This window comes from Pongo pygmaeus, chromosome 5, assembly GCF_028885625.2.
Source record: "Pongo pygmaeus isolate AG05252 chromosome 5, NHGRI_mPonPyg2-v2.0_pri, whole genome shotgun sequence".
Taxonomy (NCBI): Eukaryota; Metazoa; Chordata; class Mammalia; order Primates; family Hominidae; genus Pongo; species Pongo pygmaeus.
The window spans coordinates 7739429-7764703 of NC_072378.2; the positions used below are offsets into that span (position 1 = coordinate 7739429).

A 25275-nucleotide genomic window follows, 5' to 3' on the forward strand; every position below is an offset into this window, starting at 1 on the left:
TGAGATGATGGAAGCATCCAACGATGCACTCTCCAATACGGGAGCCACCAGCCACGTGTGACTCTTGAACACTTTCAATGTGACTGATGTGACAGGAACCAAATTTTACATTTTAATTTATTTAAATTTAAATAGCTCCCCCGTGGCTGTAGCTTCTATATTGGACAGTATAGTTCTAGAAGGTAAAAGCAACAAGAGTTGATTAATTGGGCAATTTAGGGTGGCAGGGTAGACAGAGCTAGAGACACAGGGGCAGGTTAATTGTAGAGGGGGGAAAGGTGAGTACCACTGTGTGCATGTTGGCTGCAAGTACGAGAGACATCTGGGGGAAGAAGTATGCCCAGCAGTAAGAAAAACAAGCCTCTTTGGAGAACGCTGGGCTGGAGATAGAAATTTGAGAGCTTTCACTGTTAACTGTGATAAGTGAGATCATAAAACTGAGTAGCACAGGGAAGCCACTTCACTGCTTTTGGCCTCAGGTTCCTGTTGACTTGATGGAGGTCATAATATTTGCTCTGCCTACCTTCTGGGACTGTTCTGAAAAATTCAGATGGGATTACGTGCATGAAAACGCTTTGTAAACTCTTCAGACATTAGGCAGAGTTTATAACATCTTTAGGAGTGAGAGGAATGTGTCCCACATGTTATTTTCCAAACATGAAAGATAAAGACTTCAAATTCTGGAAGTATTGCAGAGTAGATCATCTGCAGGGCCTCCTGCTAAAAAACGAGATCCAGGATAAACAAAAGCAAACTTGCCTAAAGTATGAGTGTCACGGGCTCAGGGACAGCTTACAGGACTCCCCTGTGGGAGTTTCCATGAGCAAACAAACATAAAAGTTGGGTTTCTGTGAATGCAAAGACCAACACTAGCGCTGATCCTGAGACCAGCTTGGGGTCTGGGACAGGGTATTGGGGAGCTGTCCCTGAGGTTCCCACATTAAGCCGGGACCGTCAAAGGGAGATAAAGTGGTTCTGGCTGGTGGTGTTCCTCATAAGAACAAATGCTGATCTTTTTTTTTTTTTTTTTAGGAAAAAAAAAAAAGTAACCCAGTTTAAACATTCATGATGAATTTCAATTAAAAACTACCAAAAAATCAAAAATCTTCAAACACACAAGGAAATACACCACCAAAATGTGTATCATCAGAGTGACGGGAGAGTAATTTCAGTCCCCCAAGAATTTCACATATTGGAGAACAGGCACCAAGTTAGAAAATGCAAGACAATAATATAGAAATACAGAAAGAATGATAGTATAATAAATAATAGTAAATATATGACAATTTACCATTGAAAATGACAGCACAAACCAAACAAAAAGGGAGCAATTTGAATTTTTTTTTTTTTTTAAATCATTGAGGTGGAAAAACTAGGGTGTGGTGACATGCACCTGGTGACATGTAGTCCTAGCTACTTGGGAGGCTGAGGTAGGATCACTTGAGCCCAGGAGTTCGAGACCAGCCTGGGCAAAATAGCGAGGTGCCAACCCAAAAAAAAAAAAACAAATAAACAAAACTCACTAATAGATTATTTAAACTACACATTAAACAGTGAAGGAGAGAACTGGTAAATGTGTAAATAGAAGATATTACCTAAATCTACTCCAGAGATCAGGAGATAAATGGTGTAAAATCAGTACTAGCTACTGCTAAGAGATGTGGACATTAGAAAGTCTAATATATATCTAATTGTCATTTTTGAAGGAAACTCTAAAACAAATGGCAGAGAGGCCATAATTGATGAGTGACTGGCTGAGAATTTTCCAGGACTGATGGGAGCTAGGAACCCACAGACAGATGAACTACGGCGGCATCCGAGCCGGGCAGGATGAATAAACAGAAACGCACAAGTAGGCACAAAACACTGTAGCAAATGCAGTGTACCAGAAGACAATGGCATTGTCAGTGGGACCACAGAACCCAGATCACCCAGGAAGGAATGCTGAGTCTGAAGGAATGAATACAGACTGAGAGTTCTTCTTAGTCATGTGGAGGATATTGTGCCTGTTGTTCCTCTGCAGTGGGAATCAGAGGTGTGGGAGGATCTTTCGTTTTCTCTTTAAGCTGGCCTATCTGTGTTTTGACTGGAGATGTAGCAGTTTTTCTCAAATGTGAAAAAAGGCATGTTGCGTAGATTGATTTTTACTAAATGTGGTCTGATTGCTTCTTTAAGGCAGCCCTTGTAAGGGGGCAAAAATGCGGTTATTTGACATTAATGGAACTCTATCAAGGCTGTGATTATTCGTTTGAAATCTTTCTTCCCGACGCATGTTTATTGACTTAAGTGCCTGAGTGTGCTTCCTCATAGAAGCCAAGGTCCACTACTAATTTCCATAATGAGACATGTATAGTGGTAGCTACTGAGCATCTCCCCAATTTTTTTTTTCTTTTTTTGAGATGGAGTCTTGCTCTGTCACCCAGGCTGGAGTGCAGTGGCGTGATCTCGGCTCCCTGCAACCTCTGCCTCCCGGGTTCAAGCTATTCTCCTGCCTCAGCCTCGCGAGTAGCTGGGACTACAGGCATGTGCCACCAAGCCCTTCTGACTAACTTTTGTATTTTTAATAGAGGCAAGGTTTCCTCTTGTTGGCCAGGCCGGTCTCAAACTCCTGACCTCAGGTGATCTGCCCACCTCGGCCTCCCAAAGTGCTGGAATGTGTGAGGCACTGCGCCCGGCCTATCTCCCCAATTTAAAGTGAAATTAATACCTATATTTGGGTATGAAAATGGTTTTAACCTGATTTTTTTAAGAAAAAAATGACTATTAACCCTTTCTACTAATGATATGTAGGTGCCTAGTGTCCTAAAGCTCTTTATGATATGTGTACTGGATATCTTCTTAAAAAGTCATTTGGAATAAAAGGGTAGCCCCAGAGAGTTTTATAGTGGCAACGGAAGATTTCTGGATCTGGATTTGGGTGGTGGTAACATGGATCTATACGTGTCATAAGGGGTCATAGAATACACATACATACTCAAACGGTGCTCGTGAAAACTGGTGAAATCAGTGGGTGTGGTCTACTGAATGTATTGAGCCAATGTCAGTTTCCTGGTTTTGATCTTGTACTTCAGTTATGTAAGATGTTACTCTGGGGGGAAGCTGGGTGAAGGGTGCATGGGGCTTCTCTGTTTTTTCAACTACTTGTGGGACTTTAATTATTCACAATAAAAAATAAAGTTTAAAAATGTCATTTGGAGCATGGCAACCAGAAAAAATAGATTCTTCTTGATATTTGTGATTCTTATAGAATATGAATACAAATACTTAGAAATATTTGATGAACCCTGGAGGGTAAAGTCTTTTGTTTCATCTTGGTCAAAAGTGAATTAGAAAGTTTAGCTCAGTGTTTGTATTACTATTCAAGGTTATATGCTTGCAACATAAAAGTCAAAAGGCCGCTGTTGTTACAACCCTTGGAAGTCCAGCCAGAAATGTCCTTGTTGCCTAAAATTAAATAAGCTTGTGCCATAGCGTGAAAAATTGCTTACATTAGTCAATGGAATGACCATGTTTCAAAAAAAATTTCAAGTTTGGTATGTAACTGTAAATGGAAATGTGAAATATTTGGAAAATGTAGGATTTATTGAGAATTATTGTAATTGCCTTAACTAATCTAGACTAAATTAACCAGAGAGTAACTCCAGTTAGTGAGAGAATAATGAATATGTGTTTACTTTTAAAGTAAATATGTTAAATCGATTGTTCTGTTCTTTTCTCTCTCTGTTGTTCCCCTTTTTATTTTATCTTTTGTGTTTGTAGTTTGAGATAGGCAGTGTCTTTTTCTCTGGACAATTTTAATTGAAATAATTCAGACTTAGATACCATTCAGAAAAGATCTATATTAAAATATCTTTATTAGCATTAAACAAAGCAGTAGTGAGAAAAAAAGAAAAATCTTTAGTAAGATCAAGGAAAAGTGAACGTACAAATTAGTATTAGGATGAAAAAGGAGAAACAACCATAGATACAGCAGAGATTAAATAATGAGAGGATTCTATGAAAAATTTTATGGTAATAGTTCGCTGCAACCTGGATGGGGTTGGAGACCATTATTCTAAGTGAAGTGACTCAGGAATGGAAAACCAAATATTGTATGTTCTCACTTATAAGTGGGAGCTAAGCTATGAGGATGCAAAGGCAAAGAATGACACAATGGACTTTGAGGACTCGGGGGAAGACTGAGGGGGGGCTTAGGCATAAAAACCACATATTGGATTCAGGGTACACTGCTTGGGCGATGGGTGCACCAAAATCTCAGAACCCACCACTAAAAAACTTACCCATATAACCAAACACGACTTGTTCCCCCAAAACTATTGAAATAAAATAAAATTTAAAACAAATTATGGACATAAACTTGAAAAATTAAAAATGGACAAACCTCTAGAAAACAGACTTAAAAATAGATTCAATACTTCTATGTTTAAAGGAAAATAAGTAATTTAAAATGTCCCCCAAAAGAAAACGCCAGAATCAAATGATTCTACAGATAAGTCTGCCAGATTTTCAGGAAGTATATTACTTCTTGAAGGAGCAGAAAGGCTCCCCATCTTATTCCAAGAGAAAGTGCAGTAGTTCCCCCTTATCCATGGTTTCCATATCCATGGTTTCGGTTTCCACAGTTTGCTCTTGAGGTCTGGAAACAGTTGAGTATAGTATAGTAAGATATTTTGAGAGAGAGAGAGACCATCTTCATATAACTTTTACTACAGTATATTGTTGTATTTGTTTTATTATCATTAATCTTACTATGCCTAATTTATAAATTTAAATGTATCTTCCTAGATATGCATGTATAGGAAGAAACATAGTGTATATAGGGTTGGCACTATTCACGGTTTCAGGCATCCATTGGGGCCCTTGGAAGGTATCCCCCTTGGATAAAGGGAAACTTGTATAACTTGAAACCACACAATGCCATAGGAAATGAGAACATTGCCAGTCTCACTTATGAACTCACACATAAAAATTCCAAATAGTAAATATATGAAAGCAACCCTCTAAACTTTCTCGTTAGGTCCAATGCTTTGCAGTGTGTCTCTTCTTTTCCTATTATTTAATCTTAATAGTACTGAAATGGACTCCAACATCAGACTGGAAGTCAGAGTCCTTGCCGCTCTCCTGATTTTAAAGGCAGTGATGTGAATGTATCACCATTAAGAATGTCCTTAGCTGGCTGGGCGCGGTGGCTCAAGCCTGTAATCCCAGCACTTTGGGAGGCCGAGGCGGGTGGATCATGAGGTCAGGAGATCGAGACCATCCTGGCTAACATGGTGAAACCTCATCTCTACTAAAAATACAAAAAATTAGCCGGGCGCGGTGGCGGGCGCCTGTAGTCCCAGCTACTCGGGAGGCTGAGGCAGGCGAATGGTGTGAACCCAGGAGGCGGAGTTTGCAGTGAGCCGAGATCGTGCCACTGCACTCCAGCCTGGGTGACAGAGCGAGACTCTGTCTCAAAAAAAAAAAAAAAAAAAAAAAAAAATGTTCTTAGCTGTAGGGATCTTTTTGATGTAGACTCATTATCAGGTTAATGGAGTTCTTTCTATGCCTGGTTTGCTAGTTTAAAAGAGACTTAAGAGATAAAATAATCAAGTGTCATGAGTGAACACTGGCTCCTGATTTCAACAAACACATTTAGACATTTTTTTTAGATATATGAGGAAATCCAATCACTTCAACAATTTTATTATTATTTTACAGAGACAGGGTCTCACTCTGTTGCCCAGGCTGGAGTGCAGTGGTGTAATCATAGCTCACTGCAGCCCTGTACTCCTGGGCTCAAGCAGTCCTCCTGCCTCGGCCTCCCAAGGGGCTGGGACTACAGGCAATGCCACTGCACCTGACTGCTATAACAGTTTTTAAGTGTACGGTTCAGTGGCATTAAGGACATTCACATTGGTTGTGCCACTATCACCACTTCCTCTCCAGAACTTTTTCTTCTTCCCAAACTGACTATTTGGGGACTTATTAAACCTGAACTTCCCATTCCCCTCTCCCATAGCCCCTGGTATACCATTCTCCTTTCTAGCTCTATGGCTTTGACTAGGCTTGGTACCTCATATAAGTGGAATTATACAGTATTTGTGCTTTTGTGGGTGGCACATTTCACGTCACACAATGTCCTCAGGGTTCATGTGGTACCGTGTGTCAGAATTTCCTTCCGTTTTAAGGCTGAAGAGTATTCCATCATAGGTCTGTACCACATTGTGTTTACCCATTCATCCGTCAGTGGACATGTGGGTTGCTTCCAGCTTTTGGCTATTGTGAATAATGCTGCCATGAACATGAGTGTACAAATATCTGTTCAAGGCCCTGCTTTTAATGCTTTTGCATATATATCCAGAAAGATAATTGCTGGATCAATGCTAATTTTATGTTTGTTTGAGGAATTGCCACACTATTTGCTGCAGTGCTGCACCATTTTGCATTCCCATCAGTAAAGCACAAGGGTTCTAGTTTATCTAAATCCTTATCAACACTTGTCAGAAACTGCCCATATTTTTAATAGATCTCTATGAAGTAGGGCTGAAGAAGGAGAGGAGTTACTGGTCACCATTGTCTGCACAGCAGCCATGCCCACCTATGACACATGAGCCATTCACCCGCTGACAGGCAGACGACCCTCTGCACAGGTTGCCTTGCTCTTAACCATAACCAGGCCTAGGTTTTCCATGTGAGCCTGCCTGTACAACTTCCATGATGTCTCTAAAAAGGAGAGGGAAAGGAGGAGAACAGAACAGTGTATGATTTAGTGATACACACATGTAGTAGAATTGTTAGGTTTTAAAGGGCAGGGGAGTGATAAACATTATTCCTGATGTGAGGTACCTTTGGAGAGAAGCAGTTGAAGAGAATCAGGAAAGAATACAACAGTCTCAGTCACTTTCTGGTTTTCAAGTTGGGTGATGGTTTCCTTGGTGCTTTATTATTATGCTTCATTACTTCCGTAAGTTGCATACATCCTTTTGTATGTATAATTACATAATTTACATTTTACATCTTAAACCAGTGACTTTTATTCCTTAAGGCTTTTGTTCCTATGTGTTGGCCAAAGGTCTAGGACAGGTCAGAAATTTCCACTGGTATAGTCCGAGGCAGAAAGGAGAGAAGGAAGTGAGTTTTATAAAGCTTCATTTGTTCGGTATGTCCTCCCTATTTTATTTAGTATTAAAAAGACTTTTAGAAATGCAGTGGTAGAGTTAGAGCATGCAGTTTGTTGTTTTGCTTTTATTGTCCTTAACAACGGCAAACAGAAGAAGCAGATAGCCTTGCATAAGGTCACTATCATTTCAAAAACTGTCTTGACTGGTCCTTGAAATTTAAAAATTCTAGGAATTATTGCCTCAGAGAACACAGCACTGCATTCAGGAGCCAGCCACCAAGGCTGATGCTCAGTGAGATTTTGCTTACTGCCCTTTCACAGAATGCCTCACTCGAATTGAAAAAGCTAATTTAGAGGGAGCAGCCATCACTTGTATCTGTAGACTCGTGAATAAATTTGAATTACTCAGCAAAGACATACTCCAAGCTCCGAGGACCTGGATTCTCAAATAACAGCCAATGATTATCACAGCTAACATTGATGGGGCATTGACACTGTGGCTTCGGCTATTTTGTATAGATTGTCTCACCTAATCTTTAGAAATGTTATTATTTCAATTTAACTGATACTGAAAATTTAATATAACTTTAACTCAGCATCATATAGGTAAGAAAAAAGCTAGAATTCAACACCAGTGTCTCAGTTTGACATGTCACCAACACTCTTAACTACGACTTAATTGTGACTGCATCTGGCCCCATCATCAGTAAGCCAAATGCTAATGGGTATAAAGTAGGTACTGAGGGCTGAATTTGGAACTCAGCCCTCTCCCTTTCTCTCCCATTCATATTTCTTGAACTGTCTGGCATTTGAGGAGTGTTCACTCATAGCTTGAATTGCTGAGCTCATTGGAAACATTACTGTTTTACCATTGTGGTGTTCAAGTGCACATACAGGCAGTAACCTAATTGTATTTATTTCTTATATCCCTATGAGACATTAGCAAACAAGCTGTGTACGTTCAATCGCAGGCAAAAGAGTGGGGGGAATGGAGGAGTTCTGAGCAAACTTCAGTGATCAGTGGCTGAGGTATCATGAGGAGAGTGAGGAAGGTGGTACAGCTTTGAGGTAAGAGGCACAGGAGCAACTTAGAAGACCAGACGGTAATGGGATGGGCGTGAGAGCTTAAAAGGTTGTGGGTGGCAATCAGAGACTCGTGGATGGCACTAAGGAAGCCGTGCATCTTTTCTAAGAAGGATAAAGGAAAAGAAAGTTCAGAGTACTTCATGATAATGTTGTTTTGGTGGAGGAAGAATTGGAAAATCCACATATGAGGCAATGGGTTCTATTTTACGTTGTAATAAAATGAATGCTTTGAACTGTGCTTCTGTTTTCTCATTTTTAGATTTTTTATCTCCTCACATCTTCAAATCTGTGAGCATTTGCCAAGATTCTTCCTTAGTCGTACATATTGCCTCCCAGCATTGCACAATCCTTATCCTTAAAAGCTGCATGCAATTTATCCCCTTCCTGGTGTGGTCAGATTTCCCTTCTCTCTCCTCCCTCCTCTCTTCCTCCCATCCCCTTTTCCCTTGTTGTGTTAGTTGCCTATTACCGTGTGACAAATCCTCCAAAACATAGTGGTTTAAAACAACAACGAGTTACCATCTCTCACAGTCTTGTGGAATGACCAGGTTCAACTAGGTGGTTCTTCAAGTTCTCTTGTGCAGCTGCAGCCAGGTGGTGGCTGGGGCTGAGTCATGCAAAGGACATCCAAGATGGCATCTTCATAACACTTGTGGTGCCTCAGCTGAGGTGCTTGGGGACAGGCTGGACAGTTTGTGTGTTCTGTCTCTCTCTTCTCCCACCCACCCCCATCTCTGTTCTCCTCTCCCACCCCTCTGTGTAGCTTCTCTACATGGCTAGCTTGGGCTTCCTCACAACATGGAAGTTTCAGGGTAGTCACACTTCTTAGATGACAGCTGTCTTTCCTCAGACAAGCATTCCAAGAAGTCTAAGTGAAAGGAAATTCCAAGCTTATGACCCAGCCTTGGAAGTCACGCAGCACCACTGTTGAAGACTTTCGTTATGTTGGTCCAAAACAGGTCATAGAGCCAGCCACAGAGCCAGCTCAGAGCCACCCAAAGGGAGCAGACCACCCATGAGCATGGATGCTGGGAGATGTGGTTTATTGGGGATGGCATACCTCTCAAAAGACCAGCCACCACACTTCTCCTTTGTTAAAAATGTCTGTCCCTTTCTCTGCTCCTTATAACTGAAATATCTTAAAGTTACTGTCTTACATCTTATTTCTTATGTTTTTTTCTAAGGAAGTTTATTGAAAGACTTCCTTGAAGAATTCTTACACATGCTCTCCAGCGAATCTTAAAATATTACTTTCATTTAGTAATATTACAATTAGGCCTCCAAAAAGCTCTATAGAGAAAAGCTGTGTGACTGTTTTTTAGAAAGCTCTTTGGAAAATCAGATTTGCTTCAGTTTTTAACAAGCGATGATAACATATCAAACTTAAAAGGCAGATCAGTTTTAGGGAAAAGTGATACACCGTCCTGTGTGGGTGTCCTTGGGTGAACTTCCCAACAATATTGCTTTTCATGCGTAGCCACTAATTAGAAAACCTGCTCTCTTGTTGGGGCTAAACTGTGGTTTACTTTTCTGGTTGGACTTCTTTTTGCTTATATTCAAGCTTTTACAGAAGCCAAAGCTTATTCCTTTTTAACCCTCAAAATAAAAAAAAAAAAAAAAAGAACTCGAATCTAAAACGTGTTGTGTAATTACATGGCAGTTTCAGAAATTCTTTTTAAAAAATCTTGCACCTATAGATGGCTTAACTTAGCTTCTGCAAATGCTATTGAGGACTTAGATTCTTCTGGGGAGTTAGCTTTTTCTTTTCTTTTCTTTTCTTTTTTTTTTTTTTTTTTAAGAAGCTAAATCTCCAAAGCTTTTCTCTGATAATTATGAAAAACAACATGTGTAAGAGAAAGTGGGAAGTTGGAGGTGGCTAATAATTTGATATTTTTTCTACCCACAAACCTTGGGAAAACTCTGCTATAAGGATTAATTTGCTCATGAGATTTCACTTTGGTTGCCATTAAGGAAAAACGAACAGGAACAGCAAAGCAGAAGTGTTTCCTGACTCTGGGGAAAAGAGTCAAGGGTTTATGGTGGGAAACAGAGCACTCCTTTTTTCCTTTTACAGCAATTATAATTTATGTGAGGCATCTGAAGTTTGATATCACTTTTCTCACACAGGACTTTGTATAGACATCTAAAATCTGACTGAAAAATCATCAGTAATTGCAATTTCTCATTTGTCTTCATGCAGGAAAAAGATTTTATTTTAAAAATGTATTTTTTTCTGGCTTCATTGTGGTGTAATTGGCAAATATTGTATGTATTTAAGGGATACAATGTGATTTGATTTACTCATACATATACATTATGACATGATTACCACTATCAAGCTAATTAATGTGTTTATCACCTCACAGAGACATGGCTTTATTTTTTGTGGTGAGATTGTCCCAGCTCCTGGTAACCTCCATTCTATTTTCTGCTTCTGTGAGTTCCACTTTTTTAGATTCTGCATATAAGTGAGGTTGTGCAGTGATTGTTTTTCTGTGCTTTGCTTATTTCACTTCACATAACATCCTCCAGGTTCATCCATGTTGCAAGTGGCAGAATCTCCCCCTTTTTTAAGACCAAATACAAATGCGTTTATGCACATACCACGTTTTCTTCATTCATCTTTCAGTGCACAATAGGTTGATTCCATATTAAAAAACCTTTTAGATTCTATCCTTTCCGCCCAGTTTTTTGGTTTTTTTTTTCAATGTAAACCATGAGAAAATAGCAATGGCTCTGTTGGTGATTTCCTTCCACATCTTCGTGGCATCTGCATGCACATTAAATGGGGATTCCAGCAACTTCCCGTTGTGGAGAGTCCCCCACCGCTCAGAGTCGTGGGGCCTTCAGGATCTACCAGTAGGAGGAAGGCATAAACATTTCCACTGAATAGGCAAAATGTGAAGACCCTTTACACTTCAGGCCCAGGCAAAATGCTTTGCCTACTCCCCTTCCCCACCCTCAGCCATCCCCACCAATGTTCAGCTCAGGGCTGCCCTTCGTTATGTCAACTGCTGATGGTGACACGTGAACCAGCCTGAGGAGGGAAGGGTAGCTGGGAGGAGAGGGGGCCAGGATGGACAGACGGGTTCTTCTTCATTGCTTCATTAATTTTCACACCTTTTCCTGTGAAGTCATATTCTTCCCATTTTTGCAGATGAGAAAACTTTAAGCCAAGAGTTTTCATAACTTGCTCTCGTGCAAATTCATTCGAATAAGTATACAAGCGAAAGTATTTAAACTAAATAAAATCTAAGAATTTTGCTTAATCTTGGGTAACATGAAGGATTTTCATCTCCTCCTCATGGGCCAGCCAGTGGTCTTTTCACTACCCGATCCCCCTAGTAAGCTGTGGGTAACTGGTAATCCACCTATGAAGTCAAACGGGGAAACTGGTGAGGTAAGCCCGTGGCACTTAGTCAAGTAACAATAGTTGTCACTCTCTCTTGTTTAATCTTATAGTGGAGTACGACAAGGAGTTCTCCCCTCGTCAGCGACACCACAAAGAGTTCAAGTTCAACTTATCCCAGATTCCTGAGGGTGAGGCGGTGACGGCTGCAGAATTCCGCATCTACAAGGACTGTGTTATGGGAAGTTTTAAAAACCAAACTTTTCTTATCAGCATTTATCAAGTCTTACAGGAGCATCAGCACAGGTATGAAGGCTCGAGAAAGCCCCAAAGGTGGGGCTGGCCCCTGTTTCCCACCTTTTGTCATGACAATAACCTCAACTATGTCTGTGCAGGGTGACCTGGAGTTCAGGGGCAGCATGTGAGTATGATGAGGTGGGTGTTCTAAATGGGAGTGTTTAGCTGGTGAGATCTTTTGCTATTTGATTTTCCAAATAGCTGTCTTTTCCTAAGAAAGCTAGTGAATGTATTTATTATAAGCATCTTTTCTGATCAGATAACTCCATAATTAGGGATAAAATGTTCCCACTATTGTTTAGTCCTCATTCTGAATGATAGGTAAGGGTGGCTAAAATAAATTCATACATTAAAATTATATGATGCTTGTAAGTGATAATAATTCCAGTGAATACAAGGCTGTGTATTTGTGCACATAAGATACACATACACACATGTATCTTTGAGTAAGCTTGTGTGTGATGTATTTTTTTTTATCATTTGGATACAAGGGAGCTGTAGACTTTTTCCACGTCTATATTACTCTTGTTTCCTAAAACAAGGCCGGACCATTTTACAAAAGAACTGCAGTGAAGCATGTGCGTGGAGCTGCCTAGCAATACAGAAAAACTTACATGGAACAATTGCTGGAGGACTGGAAGGGCTGAGGGATGAAGTTTTAGAGTCGTTAGTATAGAAGAAGCCAATACACAGAAGCCAATGACCTCGAATTTTGCTTAGTATTTAGGGGTCAGTTTAGTAAGTCAGTGAGAATCAAGGCCTTTATGCATAGTAGATTAGTATTACCGTGTACTTCTTAGTGTGTACAAGGTGGAAATTAAGTAGGTGATATGATGGTCTGGCAATTATATGGCAGCTACAAGGATAAAAATGAAGGGAAGTGAACATATAGGGGGAGGGAACTCCACACTTCCAGACTCCATAAGGGATTTGTCAGCTTTGGTTTTATAAACCAAGTCCAGGTTCCCACTTTTGGTCTTGTGAGTCTATTGATTTCCCAAGAATTTCCGAAGGCTTAAGAATGACTTTGGTTTTTCCTGAATGTATTGATCTGTGTGTGGGTCTGTCACAAATACACACACTGAACTCATAGGGAACATTAATTTGCCCTGTGAAAGGTTCATTTTTGTTTTGAAAGCACCGCCAGCATCCAGCCCTTGTGCATATTTAAGTCTGTAATGGGGAAACACAGAAGGAGGAAGGACAGATGCCATGCTTTGGGACATTTCATGGTATGAACGTACATGCTGATAGTTGTAGGTAATTCATAGCTAGGAGAGCTAAATAATTAGTAAAATATATCCATTGTGGTAATTTTATAATGGGCCACGATTTTGGAACAAAAGGGAAGTTTTCTGATATCTGATTCTCACTCCTAAATAAAAATATATTCAGTGGCTATACTACTGAGGGCCTCTTTTGAAAAGCACGTTTTTTGTTGCTAGATTTTTGTCTGTTGATACTTCAGAGATAATTGGTATTCACTGACTCTTTGGAACTGTTTTAGCCATTAATTTTCAGTCTGCCTAATTATTTATTTCATTATATTTCTCTGGTTAGAATAACCTACTGGCATCTTTTTGGCTCAGAAATATATTGGGAATACATGTTTTTCTCCGTCCTGCAGGAAAACCTTTATAGTGAAAACCCTAGGCTTGGAGTTAAGTGACCATGGCATTTTAAAAAATTGTTATTTGTTTTAAAAAAGAGAGAGAGAAAGTTAGCAGAACATGTGTAAGGTTTATACTGAACTCCAGCCAAAAAAGAACAGCTGCCCTGTGCTTAGGATGGTGGTGTCATACTTCCTCGAGGCCAGCAGTGAGTTTGGAAAATAAAATCCTGAATGGCCCCAACCTTTGATGACTCTCTATCAAAGCAGAGAGTTGTAGTTTCTTTGCCTTCTAGGATGGGAGCATTTGGCACCTGCATGTGTTTCATTGTTGTGCATAGGAAAGGGGAAATTCTGGGAGAACTGGGAGAGTTTCATGCTTTTGAAGGGCTCCAGTTTGGCCAGGAAGAGATTTTCTTTTCTTATCTGTGGGCCAGGAGCCCAGGCCTCCTGCCGCCTCCTAGCGTTCTTCCAGAGGCCTCCAGATTCAGCTGCAGGACTCCTTCCGGGGGAAGGTTTGATCTCCCCATCTGTACCATCTTGGGGTGTCTTGTCTGAAAACAATTTTCCAGGCTTGTGAAGAAATGTATTTGTCCAATGTGTTTAAGTGAAATTTGTAGTAGTTGATGGATTAACTCCATTTAACAAGTGTTTGTATTGCAAAATAGTTGGCCTCCTTGAAAAATTAAAAACAGAGTCAGGGTTTTAAATGCTGAGTCACACACTCAGCTGGGGTAGCAGAAGTTGTGTGTCGGCCTTCTGATACTAAAGACAGTTAGGAAGCCTGGCCCAGGGAGGCTCAGGGAAGATTCTTGCAAGATGGGCTTTTGCTGTGAATTCTGCACAAACATGTTCCTTTGACTGAAAAGAAATCAAGGGACCAGGTAAGTTTAAAAAGAAAAAAGGTGGCTACTTGAATAGATGGTGCTTTTAGTAAGAACAAGGAAACACTTGATACTTCACTCAAAAGTTGAGAATAAGCCCTTAGATGGAGTCTAAGTCATAGAAGATTTGATTGAAGCAACTCATAGATTAGAATGGAATCAGCAACGTAATAGGGAAACAGTTTTTGCAAAAATTACATTGGCAAGGGAAATCTGACTTAACTGACTCCATCTTGCTTCTACTTGGCTAAATTGCTCTTGCTCATTCTTGTGCAGAGGCCATAGTGGTCCTTTCCTTGAACAGATCCCCTTCATGTTTGAAAATTGAAACTATATTTGTAAAGAGGTGACAAGGTTAGAATTATGGTAGGGGATCAGGCTTTGCTAAAGAATAGGCATAAACAGTGACCTGCCATTGATCAGCTTACTTGTCTGTAAGTTGCTGACTGCCCCAGAATCATGTAACTGGGGCTCACAAAGTGTATAACTTGCCTAACTACACCTATAGATAACATCACTATTGTGAAAGCTAAAGAACTTGTCTTTGAGATATTTTTCAGAGTTAGCATTTCGGCAGACCACGAGATGCCACCTCGTCCTGAGATTCCTTCCTAGGAACTGACTCAGCTATGTGAAGACAGTTTTAGACACCCCTGTGATTTCATCCTCGGTCAATCAGTGATTTCAGTTCCCCAGCTCCCTGCCCGTCAAAGTACCCTAAAAACCCTAGCCTCCAAATTCTCGGGGAGGCATATTTGAGAAATACCTCCTGTCGTACTAGTTGGCTGGCCCTATGATTATTAACCTCTTTCTTTGCTGTAATACCTGCTGTTTTCAGTGCATTGGCTTTTCTGGGCAATGGGCAAGAAGAACCCATCAGGCTGCAACAATAGTCTGCATCATTAAGCTTGAGTAGCACACGATGCCTTTGCACTTTATTTATTTTTAGACCTTTACTTCATGGTATTGCATGTTGTTTAAAAGATGACTTGGTGTTAAAATTTGGTGTTACAAATCATTGTGTCCTTGTGATGATGCAAGTAAAAAAATTGCATTTATATAGTAGTTACAGTTTGGAAAAGGCCTTCTCTTATATTTTCTTATAAGGGTTTTACCATGACCCTATCAGATAGACAGGGCAGACATGTTATCTTTGAGAGAACAAAGTATGGCACATATGAATTTTGCCAAGACCAAATAATTCCTAAACTGTTGTCTGCTATGCTTCCTAAAAGTCACTTTGATGATGTGGGTACAGTCTCAAGATAAAGATGAAGTACTAGAAAGAGGTAAGCAACCTCCTTATGACACATCCTCACACCTCCATTTCCTTAGGTTTGAAGCAGACATCCCAAGGATGCTTCTGTTTGAATGGCAAATGTTTTCATAGGTAGTGAAGATCTGTGTCTGTTAGAATTCAGACTCTGGTACTTTGATGTCTAAGGCCTTCCTACAGAAAACCTTTGCAAAACTTTGTTGATCTCTTGATCAACCACTGGTCTATTAACAGCTTTTCTAGAGGAGGAGAGTAGAGGGGAAGAAAGATTGGAATAAATTTACACAAAAGTATTATATATTTGTCACTTTACTTCTTTACTATTTTTTCTGTATTGCATACATACTGAGCTGACTTCACACCGGGAGTATAGACTGCTCTGAATGACTTCTGACCTTTCATAGTCACGCATGGTAGCATCATGAGTACATGCTTTTCACAACATGCACTCATGATCTTTGTTCTGTAGCACCTTTATATGAATAGTGACATTTTGAGGTCTTTAGAGAATATCATTCTACATTTTTTTACTTGGTTAAAGGCATACTTTTACTGTTGTAATTGAATTTTGTATACCTAGAAGTCAAAGAGCATCTCTTGAAAGCCAACCGGAAATTGTAACAGACATGTTCAATATCTGAATCGTGGTCCTGTTTGGTCCATGAATCGGCCACACTTGTCTCTGCTAGTTTTGAAATTCCGTGTTCTGCTCCCTGTGTTTTGGCATTTGCGTTGCTTGGCAGTGATGGTCTATATTCTGTGTGTATGATAACTTTTCTTCTCCATGTTCTATCATGGTACAATCTTTTGGGAGACATTTGAAGAATTACCAAATTTAAAATTTATGTTCCATTTAAGCAATATCCCAGGTTACTCCTCTGTTTAGAAATAGGCAAGGATGTTTTTTGTCATTTGTTTTTAGAGTTTGGTTTATATCTTCATTGTAACTTCAGAATCCTTAGGCTTTGAAGAAATGCATCTTAAAATCAAGGAGGGAAATGCTGCTTTATAGTTGGTTTTCATGTTTTTGGTTTTTGTTTGTTTGTTTGTTTTTGTTTTGAGGCAGAGTCTCGTTCTGTTGCCCAGGCTGGAGTGCAGTGGTGCGATCTCGGCTCACTGCAAGCTCCGCCTCCCGGGTTCACACCATTCTCCTGCCTCAGCCTCCCGAGTAGCTGGGACTACAGGCTCCCGCCACCATTCCTGGCTAATTTTGGTTTTCATGTTTTTAATACATTTTTATTGAAGTTAAAGCTACATATAAAATTTACCATCTTTACCATTTTTAAGTGTATAGTTCAGTGGTAATAAATTTATATTCTTTTCTTCCCCCTTCATCCCTCCCTCCTCACTAAAACAGGAAGATTTCCTCAGGCAAGCACAGAAGGCTGCTGCTGGAGTCTCCAGGAACAATCCCAGACTGAATTATTGCTTTAATTTTTGACAGAATTCACAAAATCTTACCTATTTTACAGATAGAATATAATTGTCCCAGGAGAGAAAAGGGTAAAAACACATTTTCCAGAATTTTTAGTTCGATACTGCACTCTGAACCATTCACAGAGATCATGAACACAGGAATAAGCAGGGGAATGAAGATGAGTTCAGATTTGCACGTTTGAGTCATGGTGTCAGTACCCGAGACGATGTGAGATATAGAAGTTTTGAGCTCAGCAGAATAAGCTAAACTACAGTAGGAGATTTTTTGAGACCATAGGCAAGCCACTGAAGTAGGTTACATAGACCAGACGTGTAAGAATAGAAAACCTAATTGACCTTGTACCATTTATTGAAAATACTACCTTTTTCTCATGTGCTTTAGTGGCACCTTTCTCATAAATTTGGTGACTATATATGTGTGAGTCCATTTTTTTGGATCTTTATTCTGTTCCATGGGTTAATTTTTCTCTTCTTGCACCAATACTCCACTGTCTTAATTCCTTCATTTTTGTAATAAGGCTTGATATCTGATGTGTAACCTCAAAATTGTTCTTGAGACTTTCTTGGCTATTAATGGCCCTTCACATTCCCATATAAATTTTAAAATCAGTTTGTTTCCACAAAAAATAAAAACAAAAAAACTTGCTGGGCTTCTGATTGGAATTGCATTAAATCTAGAGATCAATTTGGAAGGATTTACATCTCACCAATAATGAGTGTTTCATTTCAAGAATGTGGTATTTACTTAGGCCTTCTTTAGTAACTCTCAGTAATGTAGTTTTTTATATGTCTTGAACATTTTTATTAGATTAATTTTAGGTATTGAAGTTTCTGTTGCTGTTATAAATGCTATTATTAGTTTTTTAAAAAATTCAGTGCCGAATTGGTTTTTGCTCACATATAGCATACCGTTGATTTTTATTTGTATCCAGCAACCTTGCAAATTTACATGTTAATTCGAATAGTTTTTCTGCATGACCTTTTGGAATTTCTGTGAATATAATCTATAAATATTAGTTTTATTTTTTCCTTTTCAATTCTGTTTTTTATTTCTCTTTTTCTTGTTTTATTGTGCTGGCTAGGACGTCCAGTACAATGTTGAAATTTTTCAGATTTCTGTCAGATTTTTTAATCTCAGATAAAGATTTAATATTTTATCATTAAGAATGATGATTGTTGTAAATATTTTTGTAGATAACTAGTAGATAAAGGAAATTATTCTCTATTTCTAGTTTTCTAAGAGTTTTTTAAAATTACGAATGGCGTGGATTTATCAAATGTTTTTTCTGAATTTTGGGACAATCATATAATTTTTCTTCTTTATAATGTTATGTGTCTGCCATATTAAATGTTAAACTAACCTCATATTCCTGGAACAAGTTCAACTTGTGATTTATTATTCTTTTAATATAAGGCTGGATTCAAAGACCATATCTGATAACGTTGCTATCTGGATCACCTATGGGTCTATTTCCATTATCTGTTTGTTCCCTTAATTTTTCCTTATTTGGTTTTATTTCCTGGCAAGCCTGCTAATTTTCCATTTATGAAATTCTGGACATTATTTAAGAAAAAAGTTCTAGATACTGTTATCTCCTTCCAGACTAGATTCAGTGTTCTTCTGTAAGGCAGACAAAATATGGGCAAATCACCTTTTTCTTTTTGTTCCAGGTTAGGCAGGGTTTAAGGATGTATTAAGGCTTATCTGTTTCTGGTTTTCCCTTTCTCCTAGAGTTTAGCCCTTTCAGCTATAAAAGTCTAGGATGCTGGGCACAGTCAGTGGCTCACATCTATTAATTCAGCACTTTGAGAGGCCAAGGTGGGAGGATTGCCTGAGCGTAGGAGTTCAAGACCGGCCTGGGAAACATAAGGAGATCCTGTCTCTACAAAAAAAAAAAACAAAAAAAACACATTAGCCAGGCATGGTGGCTCATGCCTTTAGTCCCAGCTACTCAGGAGGCCAAGGTGGGAGGATTGCTTGAGCCTGGGAGGTCAAGGCTGCAGTGAGCTATGATTGCACCACTGCACTCTATCCTGGGCAACAAAGCAAGAACTTGTCTCAAAATTTTTCTTTTAATTTTAAAAGTCTTAAAAAAAAAACATAAAAGTCTGGAATGTTCACAAAAGCCCCTCTTCCTTGGTGGACTCTGTACTCGATTTTTTAGCTCCTCAGCACTGTGAGACTGCCAAACCCTCTGCTTTGTTTTTGAGCCTCTAAACAGTTTCTTTCTGCTTGTTTTCTCAACTCCTCATCCTGTATAAACACAGCTTAATATCTGGCAAATACCTCAGATAGAAATGTTGGAGTTCAAGGAGGCCAGGACTCGAAGAGCCAAAGTCCTAGAGGAAAGGGACTACATAGAAGTGACCCAAGCATCTATGAGATCACTTTTATGAGCTTATTTCCATGCAGCCCCCTTTTTTCCTGGGACTTTAGCTCTTCTCACAGACTAGCTGCCTTGAATTTTGATTTTCTCCCAAGCCAGTCATACTGCGTAAAGCTCTAGACCGCTACCACTTGCTGCTTGGTGTCTGTGCCTCATACTATAAATTATCAAATGCCCTGAAAAGAAAAGGCAGCAGCAAACACAAGGCTCACCTTAATGCATTTCCTTTCTCCCTGAGGTCTTGACCCGTCTAGTGTTGCCTTGCTTGGTTGCTCTAAGAGAACTTCAAACAAGTTTGTTTTTTAGTTAATTCAGTATTCTTTAAGTGGGAATGTTAGTTTGATATGTCATGACCAGAAGCTTAAGTCTTTGAAGTGTAATATGTTTTATCATTTTCATTTGGAAATCTTTTTAATGAATCCCGACAAATGTTGACATTTGATTCAGTAATGAAATGGCATAGTCCTGGAAACAAGATCTGGACCCAATAGATGATCCAGTTCCAGGATGGTGGAGAGTGGTTTCTTTAGAAAAGCATTACCTATAGACTGATCACTCTATAAAATCTGTTGGATTTTCAGTGTTGCCTGCTGAAATGAAGACAAAAGTTCACCCTTTTTAGATACCTGAGACGGGTTTCTTTTTTGAAGAGAAGGGCAAATTTGAGAAAGCCAGGATGGGAGAACACTATTATAGTTTGGGCAGAAGAAAACCAAAGCCTTTTATCCCTGTGCCCAGCCACACCTTTTTCTCTTTCTGTGTCTGGCTTTCACAGGTTTGATCCTTAGGGACTCCTGAAATCTTACTGCTGACTTGATAATCTCTGGCTCCCTCTGTGTGGGCCTCGAAAGGCAAGCAGTGAGCTCTTCAGTATTTGTTCCTTTGCCCCTGAAAAAGGGATAATACAAGTGACCCATGGTTCAGGTTATGTAACTGGTTAGTTTCATCTTCCTAGTCAAGGGCATATGACTTATACCTAGAATGGTCTACTTGGGGAGAAAAAAAAAAAGACTGCTCAAGGAGCCATCAGACCTTCTTGTTCCTCAGCCTATGTTCTGTTCTTGGTAAGGCACAGGGTAGAAGAGAATGTTATGGAGAGGAATTAAAGTTATAAAGAATCATATACACTCAAAAGAATGCTAAAACATTTTATGCTGGTGGGAAGAGCCAGTGGGTGGTGGGCAGGAGACGCTGTTCTTTGGGAACTGCCTTTCTACTTGGTAAACATGAAGAGAAAAGAAAATAGGTTTTTATTTCTGGAAACTATGCCTTATATATTTATCATTCATGCCTAGAAACAGATTGCTTTGGTTATGTGCGTCTCCATACTATGTTGTCCAGCTTTGTGGGAGGCAGGCCATGCCAGTGGTTAAGATTACTTTGTAACCCCATAAATAGGTACATCTACTATATATCCATAAAAACAAAAAATGAAAACCTTTTTTAAAAGATTACTTTGTAAAACAACTTTAAAAAAAATCAATAGCACTTTTACTATTTCATTTCCCCACCTTGGACGGGAAAGTGGAAATGTAGAGTTGGTGATGAGAACTAAAACATGTAAGATTTGCATGTCACATGTTTAAAACGTAGCAGGGGCTGGGGGCAGTGGCTCACGCCTGTGATCCCAGCACTTTGGGAGGTCGGGCAGGTGGGTCATTTGAGGTTGGAAGCTTAAGACCAGCCTGACCAACAGGGTGAATCCCCGTCTCTACTAAAATACAAAACTTAGCCAGGCGTGGTGGCATGCACCTGTAATCTCAGCTACTCAGGAGGCTGAGGCAGGAGAATCACTTGAACCCAGGAGGCGGAGGTTGCAGTGAGCCAAGATCATGCACTCCAGCCTGGGTGACAGAGCAAGACTCCCTCTCAAAAATAAATAAACAGACAAACTAACTAAATAAAAATAACAGGTGACAAACTCCGCACTTGATCACTAGTGAAGGTTAGAGTATACCCCAGTGTATGGAAGCATTGTTGTGTTTATGTGGCCAAAGAGAACAGACTGGGTAGCCGTCAATTTGTATAAAGTTTCCATCCTCTTTCCCCCTCTTACCCTGCCTTGGACATATAGAACCAAGACTTCTAATAACACTGATACTTTGGACTCGATCTTACCTGCAGTTCTGTTTATTAGCCTAATTCGATGACTCCCTGAGGGTTATGCCAATCCATAAGACACACTGATTTGTGGAGCAGCCTACATTTGGTTTGCACTGTTTTAGGGAGAGGAGCAAGAAATCTTGAGAGCAGATAGCTTTCAACTCTAGGTTCACAAAACAGGCACAGGTAATACTGCTCATATTTCATGGAGAGGTAGTCTGGCTTTAGGTCCTTGGCTCACAAAGTGTGGTTCTTAGACCAGCAGCATCAGCATCACATGGGAACCTGTTAGAAATGCAGATTCTCAGGCCCCTCCCCAAGCTTACTGAGTCAGAAGCCCTAGGAGTGAGGGGCAGCAATCCATGTGTTAAGCCCCCCAGGGGATTCTGATGCAGGCTACACTTGAGAACCACTGATAAAAGAGCACATACAACACATGAGCCCAACTGCCTGGGTTCAAATTCCAGCTCTGCATCTGCTGGCTGTGTGACCATGTGCAAGCCACTTAATCTCAATCTCTCTCTCTTTTTTTTTTTTTTTTTGAGATGAGTTGTGCTCTGTCACTCAGGCTGGGGTGCAGTGGCACAATCTCAGCTCACTGCAACCTGCACTTCCCAGGCTCAAGAGATGCTCCCACCTCAGCCCATGCCCAGCTACATTTTGTATTTGTTGTAGAGGCAGGGTTTTGCCATGTTGCCCAGTCTGGTCTCGAACCCCTGGGCTCAAGTGATCTACCTGCCTCAGCCTCCCAGAGTGCTGGGATTACAGGTGTTAGCCACCATGCCCTGCCCACTTAATCTCTTTGTGCCTCAGTTTCTTCATCTATAAACCTGTAATAGCGTTAATAGTATTTACCTCTTATGATTGTTGTGAGGCATTAATATATGTAAGAGTACTTAGAACAGTCACATAGAAAACACCATGTTAAGGTTTGCTATGTTAATATTCTAACAGCAAAGTGATTTATGTTGGTTTTTTAAAGATGAAATAGCCCCTACAGAATCAAGGTGCATTTGATATTTGAAACATCTCTTCATACCATGCTAGCCTTTGGGTGAAAACTGAGTAATATCAAAGACTGTAAAAAAAAAAAAAAATGCAAGTGTAGCCAAATAATGTTCATTCATATGTGTTACTCAGATTTGTATGTGTACATGTATGCAGCAGTTTACTCTTGTTTGTAGTACTCTTGTTTTCAAATATATGATGCCTTTTCTATCTTTCTAATGGTAAAAATTTAAACATAATCTATACCGTACCTTACGTAAGGAAAAAGTAAAAAGCATGAGCTTGACTCCTTAATTTTCTAAAATGAAAATGGATTTTTTTTTACTTTCATTCTATTTGAAAAATGAATTTTTCTTATTGCAGAAAGTCAGTTCCTCCGTGTATGAATGTTGTTTTGTATTTTAATTTAACATCAAGTCCAGACATACAAATGCAAAGGAATGTGTTATGGAGAAATAAAGAACAAGACCACAGAATCACCTTATTATTTCATAAATCTGCTTACTTTGAATATATAAATGCCAGTTTATCAAGAGCATTTTCTAGCAAAATGGTTAGTAATAAACACTGCTATACTTTGACCCCGGCATTGTGACCTTGATGGGTGTGTGGTTTGTCAGGAAAGGGTCGAAGCCTGTCCACCAGGAACTCAGGCACCTCCTGCCCTTCTCCGAGGGCAAAGGAGAGAAAAGCCTGCTGTATTTTGGCAATAGTGCTCTCTGTCTCTCAGCCCAGTGGTGTATCACTGATGTGAGCATGTGCCTTGGAGGCTGTGTGATGGGAGGGATACGCAGGGATAAATCTTGCCCACAAACACCACTTCTACTAGTCTTTGTGAGTGGCTTTCTGATTCATCAACTCTAAAGCCAGGGTGAATTTTTGAAATTTTCCAGAAATATCTTATTAGCATATTAATTTGTTAAGAACCTCATTTGCCCAGGATGACCACAATATGAGGAATATCGTGCTCTGAGGTTGGAATAACATTGAGAAGAGTAACACTGTTACATCCTTGAAGATCGGAAGCGTATTCATCATGCAAATATAGGGTCTGAGTTAGTTGAGAACAAAATAGTCGATAACCGCATTCAAAATTATCTTCCCTTGTTTCAAGATTTTCTTTCGTGGTTTGCCAACTTGAGAGTATGTCACCTCAATAGGAAGGTCCAAGTAATCTAGGCATGGTGATGATTTTGGCCAGTCTCTAGGATTCTTTATCAGTGACACACATTTTAGGTGAGAACATCTCTTCTCAACTCTGCCAAAGTGAGATTTAGAAGGGAAAGCTTATTTTTCACATGGCAAAATCAGATGCATCTTCTTCGGGGCTACACTTTTACAGTCCGCAGACTAGGAAGGCCATGTATCCCTGAGGAAACATTAGTACATGTGGGTCAGACCAGAACCGTTTTAGTGATTTGTCATTAATAGCATCTCTTCAATATCTGCATTGTTGAAAGCTTTGAGGGTGAGCCCATGAAGTTGTGTCTTAAAGCTTCATTCCTTTTTCAAGCTCCTGTCCCTGGTGGTGTGAACATATTAGTGATGTTCTCATGCTGGACACAGCATATTCTGCTTGGAAGGAGCAGAGCAAGATTGGGAGGGTCACTGGGGCTCCACCACAATGCCACCATCTACAACTGACACCAGCCATCTCGGGCGCCTTCCTGCACGCACTCTCATACCTACCTGACCCTGATGGGGGAGGCCCACTGGTGATCGATTGATTTATTTAGACAGGGTCTCACTCTGTCGCCCAGGCTGGAGTGCAGAGGTGCGATCATGGCTCACTGCAACCTCCACTTCCCTGGACTCAGGTGATCCTCTCACCTCAGCTTCCCAAGTAGTTGGGACTACAGGAGTGCACTACCATGCCTGGCAAATTTTTGTATTCTTTTGTAGAGGTAGGGTTTCGCCATGTTTCCCAGGCTAGTCTCAAATTCCTGGCCTCTGGCAATCCTCCCGCCTCAGCCTCCCAAAGTTCTAGTATTACAGGCATGAGCCACCACACCCAGCCTTCCCAACTGGTGATTTTTAACCTGTACCTGTCCTGTGTATCTTATTGTATTTTCTGTATCCAGCTGACTTTGGTCCCTTACTTTATTCTGAGCCCTTGGACAGTACTTTCAGCCTCTGCCCTGTCTGCTTCATGACTCTACTTTTTAGATACGTGACGGCTAAGGACCTGGGCTCTGATTAAATTCCATTTGCCCCACTTAACAGCCATGTGACCTTGAGACCCTTTCTGGGAGCTCAGCTGTAGAAGAGAAGACATAGGTCGTGCCTTTTCTGGCTGTCCTGAGGAATAAAGGCTGTTGACACAGTCAATATTCGCTGTTCCTGTATCCCACTTGGCCCAATTATCTTAAGTCCATGCTCTGCCTCGCTTCCCCTTCCAAAGGCCCCGAGCATCCTAGGTCTAAACATTGAAGTCCAAGCCTTCCTTGCTGCGGTAGGACCACAGAGAGTTTTCATCTTTCGAGGCTCAGCCACTAGACTGCACTTGTTGACCTCACAAGCTTCTTGAGCAGTGAGAACAGTCAGTGTTCTCATTGTACGATTAGAAAAGTGTGCCACAGAACAACGCAAATTCATGGGGCCTCAGAGTGACTCGGTAGCAGAGTCGGGATGGAAACTGGGCTCCCCACATCCGTGAATCTGCACTGACTCTGTAGGTGCGAATGCTTCATGTCATGACATGTAATCCTCATCTTCCGCCTTTGCCCCAGGTTTAACT

The 25275-nt window shown here is 40.2% G+C and overlaps 1 protein-coding gene across 1 annotated transcript in view; it reads left to right on the forward strand.

The window, feature by feature from the left end:
• The window catches only part of BMP6 (bone morphogenetic protein 6), a 154516-nt gene that overhangs the window by 106870 nt on the left and 22371 nt on the right, over positions 1-25275 (forward strand). The window contains exon 2 of the mRNA XM_054490858.2: positions 11651-11843. Within this exon, the coding sequence (XP_054346833.1) occupies positions 11651-11843 (193 nt within the window). The remainder of the gene's footprint in view (positions 1-11650; positions 11844-25275) is intronic.